Raw genomic sequence first — 15,629 nt, 5'->3', positions numbered from 1 at the left:
TTCACTGTTTCTGGGAAAAAAAAAATGTCTCTACTACAGTGGTTTTAATATCAGTGCCAGTGATGCTAACAAAATCAAAGGAATGTTGGAAATGTCACTGACTGCAAACATCTCAAAGAAATTCTATATCTAGGCCATTTTGGGAATTTTTCCTTTCCTTAACTAGTCATTATTGTACCTGCTAAAGCATTTTCTGGCAAGATTTTGTGTGTCATAGTCTGGAGAAGGAAGTCTAAAATTGGATTGTTCCCCTTGGCCTTCGAGCATAAGTATTAAATTTGCCACTAACAGTTGTCTATAAAAGACAAAAGGATCATTTTTCCCACTTTTGAATCTTCCTCTCCATTTCAGAAATGCAGCCAAGATGCTAAGTTTCATTGACATGCAATACTTCTAAAAAGGGACCAATTGTTAACTCCTTGAATTGAAAGAAAACCTAATTTTTTATACTCAATATTAAAATTTCCTTGTAGGAATAAAAGAATGAAAAGAAATATGACTAGGAATAATGTTACCTAGAGAAACAAGACAAAATGAAAACATGCTTAAACCAATCATTGGTTGCTCATTCTTATTATTTTCATCAAACTAAAAAATTCTAAAACACTGAAAAATAGTGCATTTTTTTAATTCCTATGGCCCCAACTACTATGTTGAAAAATATGTCCAAGTAGTGACATATAACATTTTCTAAAGGCTTATATTGCTGTTTTTCAAAAATTACTTTCTCTTATCCTTTTTATAAATCTATTTCAAAATTGAAAAGAAATTCCATCTATTTTCAAATTATGTGAGATATATTTCATATGGTTTATATTTTTTTATTAAACTGCCATATTATGTTTATAACATTGTGAAATTTTCCTGGTTAGGAACCATGTTTTCTTTCCATGGCATATATTTTTAAACTAAATGATAAAATCACAAACAAAACTCTTGTCCCTTAAATAACTCCCCATTCATGAAATTACATACACTTTTATTGAATATATTTAGATTTCCCAGCATCACTTTAATTACTATGACTTCAGAAAGCACAAAAACCATGTTTTGATGTCCTTATATGATCTCTTTCCCACTTAAAAGCACCTTTTCCTTAATTAAACTAGCTCATAAAGGCACTCACTTGCTAGTCTTCTGCTGTTTCCACAGCACTGTACATCTGTCTGAAATTTAGATTCCTGAATAAATATATCAATATCTAGATGAATTTACATATGATATTTTATTACATATGTCATGTTAAGAAAGATTAATATATATAAAATAAAACTTCTCCCAGAGGTCCATAGCTAAATGGTTTTTAAACAATCTAGGACATCGGATAAATTAAAAGCTGTGTGTTACTGAGAACCTGACAGTTTGGAAGTAGAAGTTGCACCAATCCATAATTAAGAATTCAGACAGAGACATCAAAAGTGAGCAACAGGGTGCCTGGGTAGCTCAGTGGGTTAAGCCGCTGCCTTCGGCTCAGGTCATGATCTCAGGGTCCTGGGATCGAGTCCTGCAATCGGGCTCTCTGCTCAGCAGGGAGCCTGGTTCCCTCTCTCTCTCTCTGCCTGCCTCTCCATCTGCTTGTGGTATCTCTCTGTCAAATAAATAAATAAAATCTTTAAAAAAAAAAAAGTGAGCAACAATCTTAGGAAAGGCTTCATCAGTATATAAAAACATAAATCCAAGAGGAAAGGATGACTAAGGCAATGAGGTCGGAGCGACCAATCTGAGAAAACCTAGGTTCTGACTTGAATGTGGAAGTAAAATCCAAAGGTGGTAGATAGATTGGGAGAATAATAAAATGATCAAGAGATCCCCCAAACGATAAACTATGGTTGTATTGAAATGGAGAGAAAAAATGAGCTGAAACTAGCCAATACAAACTGGAATTTAAGGTTTCAGAAGTGCAGTATTTATAACGGGCTGACCAAGTTCCAGGGTACAACTATGGGAATGGGTTGCTAAAATATATTGTGGGGAAATAGAGCTGGCATTGAGGCATCTCAGAGAAACTGTATTACTTGCTAAAGGTTTCATTGCTATAAGCAGCTTGAGCAGAGCCTAGAATCCAAAAATGTTGTTACCTCAAATAGTACTTACTTGAACTAGACTGAATAGCATCAGTTATATACATGCAAATCACCCAAAAAATTTTGTTTTCCCACTTGCAAATTCCATCCAAACCGTTTTTCTAACACGTCCCCCATCCTATTTGGTTACATCTTCTGGTCATATGTTTATATTAATCTCAGTCTAAGGAAAACATTTTGGAGTCATAATAATGTCCAAAGTCAGTTTTATTTTATTTTTTGAAATGAGAGGGAAAAATGTAATAATTTGTTCCTTTAATCCATGATTAAAGCTAATGCAGTACTTTATACCCAGACACTCAATGCCGAACTTTTTGACTAGTGACTCTGATATATTTAAAATATAGATAAAATTAAGTAATGCCTATTTTTACAGCTACGTAATTGTACCTTGCACTTATTCCTAAGTATGGGAACTTACTAAACCCATTATCCTATAGCCAGAAAATTCTCCATCAAACTATGATCAGAAGACCTGAATCCGTGTTGTTTTTCCTTGAACAACTGGATGTCTTTAGGAAAAGTCACTTAAATTGGGGAAACATGGATTTTCCCACTTTCAATCTGGAAATAATATTTATACCACTTAGTTTTGTTAGGAGTATCATATAATATGATATGTGGAAAACCTTTTGTCAACTACAAAACACGCCATGGATTCTAAACTGATATATTTTTTCATAGTAATAAAAAAGATAATGGTTATTTAAAGTTTCATGTCTATAGCTACATATATCAAAAAAAGGTTGTTTCCAAGGACAATGGGGAGGGTATGTGCTATGGTGAGTGCTGTGAAGTGTGTAAACCTGCCAATTCACCGACCTGTACCCCTGAGGCTGATAATACATTATATGTTAATTAAAAATTTTTAAAACTTTCAAAAAAAGGTTGTTTCATCAATCTTTATCATTTTCTGTGACTAGCATTAAACTTCTCTGCCAGTATCTTACCCACCTCCCGAATTCAGGTAGCGTTTCCCAATGTGCACAATGGGATACTTGTCTGCTAGTCTTTTATCTGGCCACAGAATTCCATCTGCTGCAAACACAACTTTGTGGTTTGACTTTTGGAACTTTTTTAGAACTTCTTCTGGACCACCAGCAAATATGACATTAAAGCTGTTTAATGAGGGGGGAAAAAGAAGTTTTAAAATACACTGTGAGAATTTAGGCACATAAACCAAGAAATAGTCACTAATAAAGTTAGAATTTAAAATCCAACCTAAGATTAATACCAGCTATTTACAGAATACTCCCAAACAATTTTCCCTCAAGTTAAATTATATGGATTGTATTGAATTATTCATGTTTACATTACACTGGCAAATGAAGTCCAAACAAAGACAACTTTTCCTAGTACTAGCTTAGTATCCTCCCAAATGAAAATGCTAAAGCAGTGCTTAAAGGTTAAGAAATCAATAACTCGCTATAGAACTTAATAAAATATAGATGCAAAAGAAGCTGCAATTATAATTGCCTAACGTTTCAATGTCATTTGTACCCTTCCATTATAATGTCTGAAGATTTTATCTTTGATGAAATGTGTTCAACTACTCAATATCACCTATATAAATTTATATTTGAATCACTATTTAGCCTAAAATCTTAAAATAAAAGTGTTTAGACAACTGCATCTTTTTAAAACTCAATATATTTGGAAAAAAAGTCTAAAAGTTGACACTAGAATTTAATGCCTATGGTTTCACTGATTTTTCTGGAGACATTATTGCTCATTGTTCATTCATAGAATGATAATGATTAACAAAACTGGAAGTGTAACAGTCACTACCTGATATGCTTCCACTCTGCAAAAAAAATTCTTTATTTTCGTTATAACCGACAAATTCTTCGGCATCCTTTTTTTTTTTTTCCACATCAGACCAAAAGTTTCTAAAGATCATAATTTATTGGCCTGACATCCCAGGCAGCAAACAATAAGAACAAACAAATGTTGATGAATTCAGCACCAAGTTTTCCTACCAGCTGATAGTCTAGAGTCACTGCTGTGATATGTGAGTGGAGGAGTAGGGAGGCTGTTCCACTGCCTTTGCCAGCCACCCCTGCTCTCAAAGAGCTTGTTAATATGCCAAGATAGTAATAATGCATCAGGCAAGATTTAAGAACTTTCTAGATGTGAATTATTTTATCAAAATAAAACACACTATTGCTCATCTCTGAAGTTTTAAAAATTGCTTTAGCAAGAATAGTGTAAGTTTATCCTTGTGGCAGAGATGCTGACTGATCCCATATACTTTCCTGAGCATTTATGTGAGTAATGGAATCCCCCTGTGTTAACTGGGCACATGGCCATCCTGCTAAAGACTACTCTGAAGATAGATGTGGCCACATGATTACGTCTGTCCCCTGGGATGTGGGCGGAACTGGTGTGCTTCTGTAATCTGCAGGTCCTGTACTTTACAAAGGAAGCTGCTTGTCCTCTGTCTGCTCCTTCCCTCTGTTTCTTCTGCTTTCATGGTGAACTACACTTCACAAGTAACAAATACTTGACATACACACACCCTCACTTTATAGCACATTTTTGAATCTTAAAGCAAAACTGAGAGAGTTAAAATGTTACTAATGTGCAACTCAATTTAGTAATTGTGCCCAGCCAATTTTTTAAAAAGTAAAAATAAGGCTGTGATCAGAGAGAGAAACTATTTCTTTTCATTTTATGTTGTTCTAGAGGATTTAAATTTTATGATCTGTTTTTTCTTCAGTTACAGAAAACAGTACCTCAAAATTAAAACATGTCTAGATATATACATTTTGATACATAGCTTTTTCTTTCTTCCAGAATCAATTGGCAAGCTTCTGTTAGTACTATTAATAATACTATTAATAACATATTCATAAAGGGACTGAGGCCATGCAATTTGAAGTCTGCTAGTTGGATTTCTAATTTCAGCTCTGCCACATGCTATCTGAGTAACCTTAAACCAGTTACTTAAACTCTTTATGCTTCCATTTCTTCATGTAGAACATAGGAGAAGGGAGCACTGATGTCATCGAGTTATTGAAAAAAAAAACCAAAAAATTAAGAACAATACATGGCACATTATAAGTACTCGCTGAAGTGAAAATTAACATTATTGTTACTAGAAGAGACTGCGGTAATGAGAAAAGCAGAAGAAAAACTCACTTTTAAGTTTATACCAATCTGTAATTTAAAATAATTTTATTTTTATATACACGTGTGTTAAGGTAAATTTTAAATCAGAATAAATATGTTCTAAAACCTCAGACTAACTTTTCCCTGTTGATTTAAAAAACTGAATCTGACTACACAAAATAATACTTTAAAAATATCAATTTCCTCTTTTTCTTATAAACAAGTACAACCTAGCTCCTCAGTATGACTACTTTATATTTCTGCCTACTAAGATAATCCTATCTTTTCTAACAGGGCTACTTTCCTGAAGACTACCAGTTGTTGATATATGCTTTATAATATTAAAGATTAGGAAAGAAGACCAGTATCATAGGTAATTGAGTCACAAGAAGCAAGGCAAATAAATTAAAACTTCTGAGACAGAGACTGACCTACAAGTTGCAGAAGAACCCCAATACATTGTCTGGACACAGAAGAAAGGGCTTATTATGTCAGAGAATCACATGATTGGATACTGAGGCCAAATGACTCAGAAATTTTGCAGGTAGCATTGTGTCTTTAGAGGTATAAATACACATTTGGAAAGTGAGAACTTTCTGTCTTTATAATCCTAGTGAAGGATATAGTATCCACATTGTATGTCTCAAACTATTAGCAAAAGCCAGTAGCTTGAAAAGGAGGATTTGTAGCAACTTTTACTTTTATGATTCAGTAGTTTATAAGTATGCTTTACCTTTACAACAAAAACCAATTATTTTAAAGCAAAATGTAAGTGCAAAAATTACATTCACGTAATTCAAGTAAGAATCTGAATAAAAACTTAAGGTTGCTAAAACTTTCCCATCGTATTTTAGTGGCATTGTTATTTCTGTGTTTAAGTACTTTAGAAAAGCTCTCTAAATTGATTTAAAACCTTTCAAAGGGAAGAAAGTTTTTCTACTTAAAATTACTTTGGCCAGAAGAAACCAAATAATCAAATTTTTAAAAAAATGCACAACAGTCACAAAAATAATTCTTGTAGGAATTTGGTCCATTTAAATAGGAATAATAAAATTTCTCCATAGTTAACTCTGGTAAATATTCCTGGGTCCTGCAGAAACTATAAGGTCCCACCTTATGTGGTCATATTGAGTTCTCTAACAGACATGTCAGCGTTCTGTCTCCAACAGTTCATTCAAACATTTACAAGCGTTTGTCCTTCTGTGTTCCCTGTTTCTGTGGCACCATCAACCACCCAGTCACCCAAGTTGAAAATCTTTCCTCCAGCCTTGCCTCCTCCCTTTCTACAGCCTCTCTCATCAAATATTTCACCAAATCCTACTGATTCCATCTACTTAATCTATTTAGCATTCAAATCTTCTCCACTCTCTCTAGAAGACACTGGAATAGATTGATTCAAAAACCCTAGGAGCCCTCACATTACCTATCTCCACTCCACTTCTGATAAGGACTGTCTAATAAACTCTCCTGAAAACCATTCCAGCCAAGACTGGATCAGTGGTTCCCAACTAGGTCTAAAGCAGGACTCTACAAATAATTACTATCTAGCCTTTTACAGAAAATACTTTTGGCTTTGAGGGCAAAAAAATTTTAAAACAATTTTTAAAGCAATTTTTAAAACTTCATGGGGTTTTTACTTTGACAGAGATGAGCAATAGTGTGTTTTATTTTGATAAAATAATTCACATCTAGAAAGTTCTTAAATCTTGCCTGATGCATTATTAATGTCTTGGCATATTAACAAGCTCTTTTCTCATTTTGGGTCTCCTTTTCAAGGGCACAATTCTGCTGTTGTGATGCACAAGCAGGCAGAAGCAATGGATGTAGCTGTGTTCCAATAAAACTATTTATAAAAACAAGAAGTAAGCTAGACCACGGTTTACCAATCCCTGACCTTGGAATAAAGTCTAAAGTAATCAGCATCACAATAATAACATTCTATTAAGTAACCTGTTCTGAGACCAGACTAAATTATTCGATCTGTCATCTGTGTTTACCCATAATGTTCCATCCACTTAGCACATCTTTTCCCAATTGGGTCCACACCATTCACTCTTGAGGCCCATTTCAAATCTCACCTCTTCTAAAAACTTCTAGTGGATCAGCCTAAATGGAAAAGATCACTCCCTTTCTTTTAACTCCCACAGCTCTTTGCATTTCCCCTTTCATGAAACATTTTATTTCTTGCTCTCCATGCTAGGAATGCCTATTTTATACTAGACTGCCTATTCTTCCTTCATCGGCTTGATCCACATCTTTATTTATCCATGTATTCCCCTATGCCTTGTATTTTGAAGATAGTAAGTATTTGTTGAACAAACGAATGAACAAACAAATGAATGAATGAGTCATCTCCAGTCTTAACAAGAAGCAAAAGTTACTGGGTAGCCAGAAAAGAAAACAACAGAAGTGTTCCCTAATTTTATTTATTTATTCCTCCCCAATCCAACAATTTCTTCATCACTGACACAAACCTAAGCCAAAAGTTTTAATCACCCAAACTACTTGCAGAGCAGAGAGCCCAACATGGGGCTCGATCCCAGGACCCTGGGATCATGACCTGAGCTGAAGACAGAGGCTTCAACCCACTGAGCCACCCAGGCGCCCCAATTTAACTATTATTTAAATGTAGAGGAAATTTTTTCATTTAATTAACCCAACCTTTTGACTTTTTATTTTCCCAATATGGAGAGTGACCCGGAAACAAGTAGTAGTGACTCGTGGCCTCACAGGTGGCTAGCTAGCAGCTTGAGTAGTTTGGTGTCTTAGTGCCATTCCTGCCTTGGCTGCCTTCTTTGTTAGGTTACTCCAGCGCTAGCCACTCAGAAAACAGTCTGGAGAAAATGACTCTCCAGCACGGCAGTGTCCTCATTAACTTCTACCTCTACCCAACCTCAGTAAGAATTCTGTACAGGAAATGAAAGTCTGTACCATTTGGAGAAATAAGTCTCCTAGTAATACTTAGTTTTTAAAGTAGTACCGACTTTTTAAGAGCTAATTCCTACCCCTTCCTTCAAAATTCTTGCAGTAAATTTATTTATCATTTTATACTGTGCTTTTATTGTAATGTATTCTGTAAGTTCAACTGAATCAATGTTGTTTAAAAAAAAAAATATTTATTTTTTTAAGTAGGCTCCACACCCACTGTGGGATTTGAACTCATAACCCTGAGATCAGGAGTTGCGTGCTGTACTGACTGAGCCAGCCAGGTGTCCCCTGGTTGATAGTTTTAAGTGCTTTTTTTTTTCCCTAGGGGGAAGGGACAGTGGTTTCATAGTATTGGTTTGTGGTATTATCTATAGAAATATTGACATGTATTAAGATGAGGATGTAATTAAAGGTGTGTTGCTACTTGTGTGCTTCAGTTTCATTAGACTTCAGCCTGCTTCCTCCTCTCTCTCTCTCTCTGCCTACTTGTGATCTCTGTCAAATAAATAAATAAAATCTTAAAAAAAAAGTTAAATTTATCTCTGCATCATGAGAACATTTAAATCTGACACATATTAAGTACATGGTAAATATTCAATAAATCAATGAGGGAATTAAAAAAACTTTTGAAAATCCCCCAAACTTATTATTTTGCAGCTACAACATGCCAGATACAATATTTATAGAGTTATGGAAGGAAAAACATATCCGGGGGCAAGATTTCTGTCCCATTCAGCCCTTTCTTCCTGATTCCAGTTCCAACCACGGGGGCTAGCACCGTATTTTGCACATAACAGATAATTAATACATGTTTACTCAAAAGAACAAACTTCAAGGAGTAGGCAATCTGGTTTGGAAAAAAAAATTATATATATATATATATATATTACATATTATACACACACACACACGTGTATTTGTATACATACATACACAGGCAAATTAACGCCATATGAGAGTATCATATATCAATTTACATATAGACAGATAATATATAAACATACATTTATATATATATATAAAAACACCCAATGCTTCTCTTGCATATAACTTATTTCATCTTCATTCCAACATTCAGTAACTATTAACAAGAACATTTGAACAATTTGAAAAAAACAAGTCACTCATTTCCTACAAAATTCCTAACCATATTTCAGACTATTCTGGATGAGCCAGAAGGCAGTGCAATATATTTAAGCGACAGCTAATGATTTCAATCTTCCATTCAAAAAAGGGAAAAAAAGAAAAAGCAATACTAGAACTAAGAACTGTGATACACTTTGCCCTTCTTTCACACTAATATAATGAAATGTTGTCCATTGCTAATGAGTAGGTCCTTTGTGTCGGCACACTTAAATTGTCATCACTGCCAGGAAGGAGGAGTCCATCAAATAAATCTGCCATAGTTGGTTAAAATTATAGTCATCATACTTGGAAAGCTTTGCTTTCAGAAAATTTTTTTTGTGTCTTCTGTATCGACTATGTAAGACAAAAACTGCAGGCATATTGGGTATGTAACCTGAACTATGAAAGATATAAAATACTTATTCCATAGAATAAAATAGATAGGATCTGGTCATCTATTAAATGAATAATATAAATTATATTTATGACAACAATTAAATCATAAAAATATTTTTATAAATAATCAAAACAATCAATAAAACATAACCTTTGACAATTTTCTAAAAGTAAATGATTCTAAAGAGACTATGCCAAAATGCAATTTTTTTTAACATCCAAACTTTTGGATACATATTATGTCTTTCAAATTAAGTCTGTTCAGTTTTATTTGCAAAATTAGTATAATGTAAATTCCTTGAGCGTGGGATCTATGTTTATCTTTTTCGTAGTGTTAAGTTTAATCCCTAGATCACAGTTTGTGCTTAAAACATGAGTACTAAATGTAAAGTGAAAAGTCTTTCCACTTACCTCACCTTCTCAACAAAGTAATATTTAGATAAAGTAAAAAAAAAAGAAACATTGGCCTAGATATGGAAGACCAGAAGCATCATATTCATGACTTCTGACAATCAAAATTTGTTTTTCTAATAATTTCAATCTTTGAGATTTAGAAAATTTGGATGCTTTCCTTCCTTTATAAATCATTTTGTTTCTCTAAATGAATGAATGAATGAAGAAATGAATGAAGAAAATCCATGTAACTGTAAAACAGTTACAGGGCACCGGGTGGTGCAGTTGGTTAAGGGCTGACTCTTGGTTTTGGCTCAGGGTTGTAGAATGGAGCCCCACTCAGCAGGGATTCTGCTTGGGGCTGTCTCTCCCTCGGATCCTCTCCTACTCTCTCTCAAAAATAAATAAGTAAATCTTTAAAAAAAATTACAAACAGTTTCAAAACATCCACTATATTTCTCCTCTTGGAAGAGCTATTCCTCGCTCTTTTAATGCAAGTTTCTGTTAGCTAATATTTATGGATACCTTGCTATTTACCCAGACAATATTTAAATCAGGTACATCCCCCAACTTCACTGAAATAAGGAGAATTAGAATCCAAGATGATAAGTGAATAGAAGCTAGCAACATACAAGAGGTAAGGCATACACATTAACACAGAAAAGATTTGTATGACTAAGATTATCCCTGCATTTTGAAGCAGTGCTACTTATCCCCAATCCATGTCCCAGAACAGAGCCAACTAGAAAACTACTATAATTATGGCTTTACTTTATATTCATTTTAATTCTATATTGACTTCTGTATTGTAACATTTACTACAATTCTACGTTTTTAAGTTCAGTCTTCCTTACCAATATCACTAAATAGCAAGAGCTTATAAACAGCAAAGTCAATTCCTTTATGTTACCTCAAAGTCATAAAGTTAATTATATTTAAACAAATACTTAAATGAACGGAGGAGTCTCTATCTACCAAAATTCTTGATATTTTCAGAAAGGAAATACTCCTTTTTGGTGAGGCCAATAACCCCCACCAAATAAGTCTTTTAAATATCTCACATATTGAGAGTCTTTCAAAATGTAGCACCATCTGCATTCTGTTTAATGCCATTATACTCAACACCACCAAAAAAACAGAAATTTCTGTTTTGTCCAAATCCAAACTCAAATAATTATACCAACTTTATTTCTAATTACTTCTAAAGAATCTTGGAACACTGAAAAAATGAAACAAAATTTTAAAAATGGAATTTTCTTAAGTCTAAAAGAAAAAGAATAAAAGAAATAACCAAAGTTTTCATTGGACATTAATCTGATACCCAAAATATTCTACCTCATGCTTATTTTGGGGTCTGGATTCTGCTAGTTTATAATTTACTGTATCTAGTACAGAACAAGCCTGTGGAGATATTCAATTCGTGTCTAATTTACTTTGTTACATACTGGTCTATACATTATTCTAAAAAAAAAAAAAAGGAAATAACCCTGTTTATTATGTAATGATTATTAGATCTGACCATCTGTCTTCAATGTGACTAAAGTAAAAGAAACACATAATTTACAAGGTAATTCTAAAAGTATTGCAATGTGCCTTGTAATAAAACTCAAAGGGCTCAGATACCTTGATTAAGGTGAATTATAAAATCATTATGGAATAATTTTTCTCCTTAAGGGAATATGCAGCTACAAGCTACAATATTTGTCCTCAAAATTGTTATGAGTCAATTCCAAAAGAACTCCTCACACTCCTCAGTTACAAGTCATCAAATTCATTATAATTATTGGTAGTTGCTCTGATCAAGAGAGTGTCAGATTTATAAAACATCTAAATTATATTCACACATATACACAGACATACACACACTACAGTATGAAATAACTTGAAAAAAGTTTGTAGTACTTTCTCATATGAATAGCTTCAGTTTTCATTTTAAGAACCCAAACCCTTGACAAATATTTGTTTATATCTAAATTAAATACGATAAATCTTACCCTACAGAGTATATTTATAAATATCTAGTCTCTTAATTTTTTTTTAAAGATTTTATTTATTTATTTGAGAGAGAGACAGTGAGAGAGAACATGAGCAAGGAGAAGGTCAGAGGGAGAAGCAGACTCCCCATGGAGCTGGGAGCCCGATGCGGGACTCGATCCCAGGACTCCAGGATCATGATCTGAGCCGAAGGCAGTCGTCTAACCAACTGAGCCACCCAGGCGCCCTAGTCTCTTAATTTTAAATGTTCATCCAAAAGACAGTTTAGAATACATATTCCCATGGAAGAAATGTTATAAATTGTTTCCAGATTAATTCACAAAAACCTATCTAAATAACACAAGGGATTATTTGGAGGTACTGGAAATGTTCTAAAGGGCATCTGGGTGGCTCAGTTGGTTAAGCAACCAACTCTTGATTTTGTCTCAGGTCATAATCTCAGGATTGTGAAATCAAGCCCTGCATTGGGCTCTGTGCTGGGTATGGAGCCTGCTTAAGATTCTCCGTCTCAGGGTACCTGGGTGGCTCAGTTGGTTAAGTGCCTATTTTCGGCTCAGGTCATGATCTCCGGGTCCTGGACCTAAGTCCCGCATTGGGCTCTGTGCTCATTGGGGAGCCTGATTCTCCTTCTCCCTCTGCTGCTCCCTCTGCTTGTGTTCTCTCACGCTCTCTCTCCAATACAAAAAAAAAATCTTAAAAAAAAAAAAAAAAAGACTCTCTTTTCCTCTCCCTCTGCCCCCTCCCCCCAAATAAATAAATCCTACTGTTGTCTTTTTTGTCAAGCTGGATCTTAACATATCACCTGAATAAACAAATGAAACCTCAAGCAGTTTTCAGATATCTCAAAGTATCCCTTTTCTTAAAGAGAAACAAATGGCATCTTATTACATCAGCTTCTCCCAAGGCTAAATCTTAGATTGTGAGTGGTGGTGGGAGGAGGTCGAATGGGGCAGGAGGGTAAAGGCGGAGGTTAAGAGGTTCTTCTGTAAACACAAAAGGAGGCTTGGGTGTCTAAAACCATTACTGACACATGTGTGGTAACTTTCACAAGCAGAATTTGCCTCAAAGTCAAGATCAAAATGTACATGTGGCAAGTGCCAAGCTCACCAAAATGGTTGTTTGAAATCCATGGTAATTTTAAACCAAAACATACTTAATATTTCATCTGAACAGTTATTATGAGCTTTCTACTCTTTTTCTCAAGGATAAAAAATATATAATAATAGATTCTGCAGGAAAATTGCCAGTATGCAAGCTGATAACAGCTATCCCACATTTCATGTTGCAAGAACAGGTTAGCTATAAGCAGAACTTTATTTCCTTCCTGGTAGACATTAGGGAATTCTAATGAAGCAAGTATACAGAGCCTCTCAACTTTTAATGGTTGATGGCACCAGGACTTCATTACGTCTATTTTCATTTTAAAATTTATGCCTTTCTTATTTATATATCTGCATAAGTTATGGTTTTGGATTTTCAAATTGAGGGAGAGATATAGTTTTGTGCTGCTGAAGCGAACACACAAATTGAAGGGGAGATATAAATAAACTGTCCTAAGTTACAGAGGAAAGTGCATGGGGATTTGAAATGAGCAATCAATGACCAAAAAATAAAAATAAAAAGGTAGAAAAAAATGGAAGAAAGAAGGTAACAATCACTAATAACTCATGACAACTTGACATTATAAAAACTTGTAGAAAGAAGGTAAAGACATACAGTGGACACTTGAAATGAGGTAGAAGGAAAGTAAAACAATATGCAAAAAGATATTCACAAATTCGAAAGGCTTTTCTTTTTAAAAATGGGCTTTCTCATTTCTCACTTATAGCTTTTCATGATCTGTTTCTTTCTGGTTGACCAGGATCCACTGAGTTATTCTCAACAGAAAAGCTCAACATGATCTTTCTTCTACCTCAAGTTAGGATTAAAATATGAATTTCATAAAAATGTTAGCTCATGCCATGTTTTCTCATTGTTGCTTATTCATCAGATTCAATCCATTACACAATTATATCAGACCATGGTTTTATAATCATGAGTAAAATCTACTTTTTAAATAATAATTCCTTATGAATAAAATAATTTAATATATAATCTACAAATATGAATTCTGACACTTTTTATAAATAATTTCATGTAAACTTAAAAATCTATAGAGTATTTATCTTACCATTCAGTAAACAAAATAACCAAATCCTCTTGATTGGCATAATGTTCCATGACTTCTTTCATTAATCTCACTTTCTGGCCCCCTCCAATACTATTAATTCCATCACCACCTCTCCACTCTTCTCCTTGACCAAGGACCTATAAATGAAATCAACATTTATCACTGAGTAAAACTCAAGTGATGACAGTAACATAAAAGCGAGAAGTCATCAACAACTTGTAGAGTATGACATAGTATCCACTCTTTCAACATTTTACAAAATCACGAAATCACGATGCTACAGAGAAAAACACTTGATGCACAGGTCAGGTCATGATTCTTCAATGTTATCCACCCCATAAAACGCCATTCCTAATTTTACCATTTCAAAAGGAGAGTCTAATCTAAGGAGATCAAGAGATGCGGGGGGGAGGGGCAGCGGCACAGATAGTATTTCTCATATCTTATTTTTAATTTGTTCAGATAAAATAAAAAAGAAAATACAGAAATTTCCATAACACTTTTCAATCTGGCAGCAAATCTGTATGATGAACACTAAAAGCTCAGTAACTCCTGGACAGGGCCCTTGGATGATTTTCCTACTGAATCATATGGGTCATTCAAGGAAAGACAGAGGGCATTAGGTCCAATGTCACTTACTTTACCTTATAAATCTTAAAACTCCCATAACCCTCAAAAGCATCATAATTTATCAATGCAAGAAACTGCCTAAGCACAGTTAATCAAAGTTAAACTTACAGCTGTTCTCCTCACTGTTTGCCTTAGGCTCAGCAGTTGGCTCCCACTTTGGAAACGCGTGGTAACACGGGGCTGCTTCCATAGTTTGGTGATTATAAATAATGCTGCTATAAACATAGAGGGGCATGTATCCCTTGAATTAGTGTTTTTATATTTGGGGGGTAAAAATCCTATAGTGCAATTACCGGGTCATAGGGTAGTTCTAGTCTTAACTTTTTGAGGAACCTCCATACTGTTTTCCATAGCAGCTGCACCAGTTTGCATTCCCTCCAGTAGTGCAAGAGGGTTCCTTTTTCTCCACATCCTTGCCAACACTTCCTTTCCCTTGTGTTTTTGATTTTTGCCATTCTGACAGGTGTGATGTGATACCTCATTGTAGTTTTGATTTGCATTTCCCTGATAATGAGTGATGTCGAGCATCTTTTCATGTATCTGTTGGCCATCTGGATGCCTTCTTTGGAGAAATGTCTGTTCATGTCTTCTGCCTATTTTTTTAAATTGGATTATTTGTTTTTTGAGTATTGAGTTGTATCAGTTCTTCATATATTTTGGATACTAACTCTTTTTTTTTTTTTTTTAAATTTTTTATTTTTTATAAACATATATTTTTATCCCCAGGGGTACAGGTCTGTGAATCACCAGGTTTACACACTTCACAGCACTCACCAAAGCACATACCCTCCCCAATG

At 34.4% G+C, this 15,629-nt stretch overlaps 1 protein-coding gene across 2 annotated transcripts in view; it reads right to left on the bottom strand.

Moving 5' to 3' along the window:
* Positions 1–15,629, bottom strand: part of PLOD2 (procollagen-lysine,2-oxoglutarate 5-dioxygenase 2) — a 101,286-nt gene that overhangs the window by 35,354 nt on the left and 50,303 nt on the right. For both annotated transcript variants that reach the window (XM_059391785.1, XM_059391784.1), the window contains exons 3-4: positions 14,203–14,339; positions 3,039–3,202 (exon numbers count right to left, since the gene is read on the bottom strand). In XM_059391785.1, coding sequence (XP_059247768.1) covers positions 3,039–3,202; positions 14,203–14,339 — 301 coding nt within the window. The remainder of the gene's footprint in view (positions 1–3,038; positions 3,203–14,202; positions 14,340–15,629) is intronic.

This window comes from Mustela nigripes, chromosome 2 (genome assembly GCF_022355385.1).
Source record: "Mustela nigripes isolate SB6536 chromosome 2, MUSNIG.SB6536, whole genome shotgun sequence".
Lineage (NCBI taxonomy): Eukaryota > Metazoa > Chordata > Mammalia > Carnivora > Mustelidae > Mustela > Mustela nigripes.
This window is presented reverse-complemented; position numbering and strand designations above follow the sequence as displayed.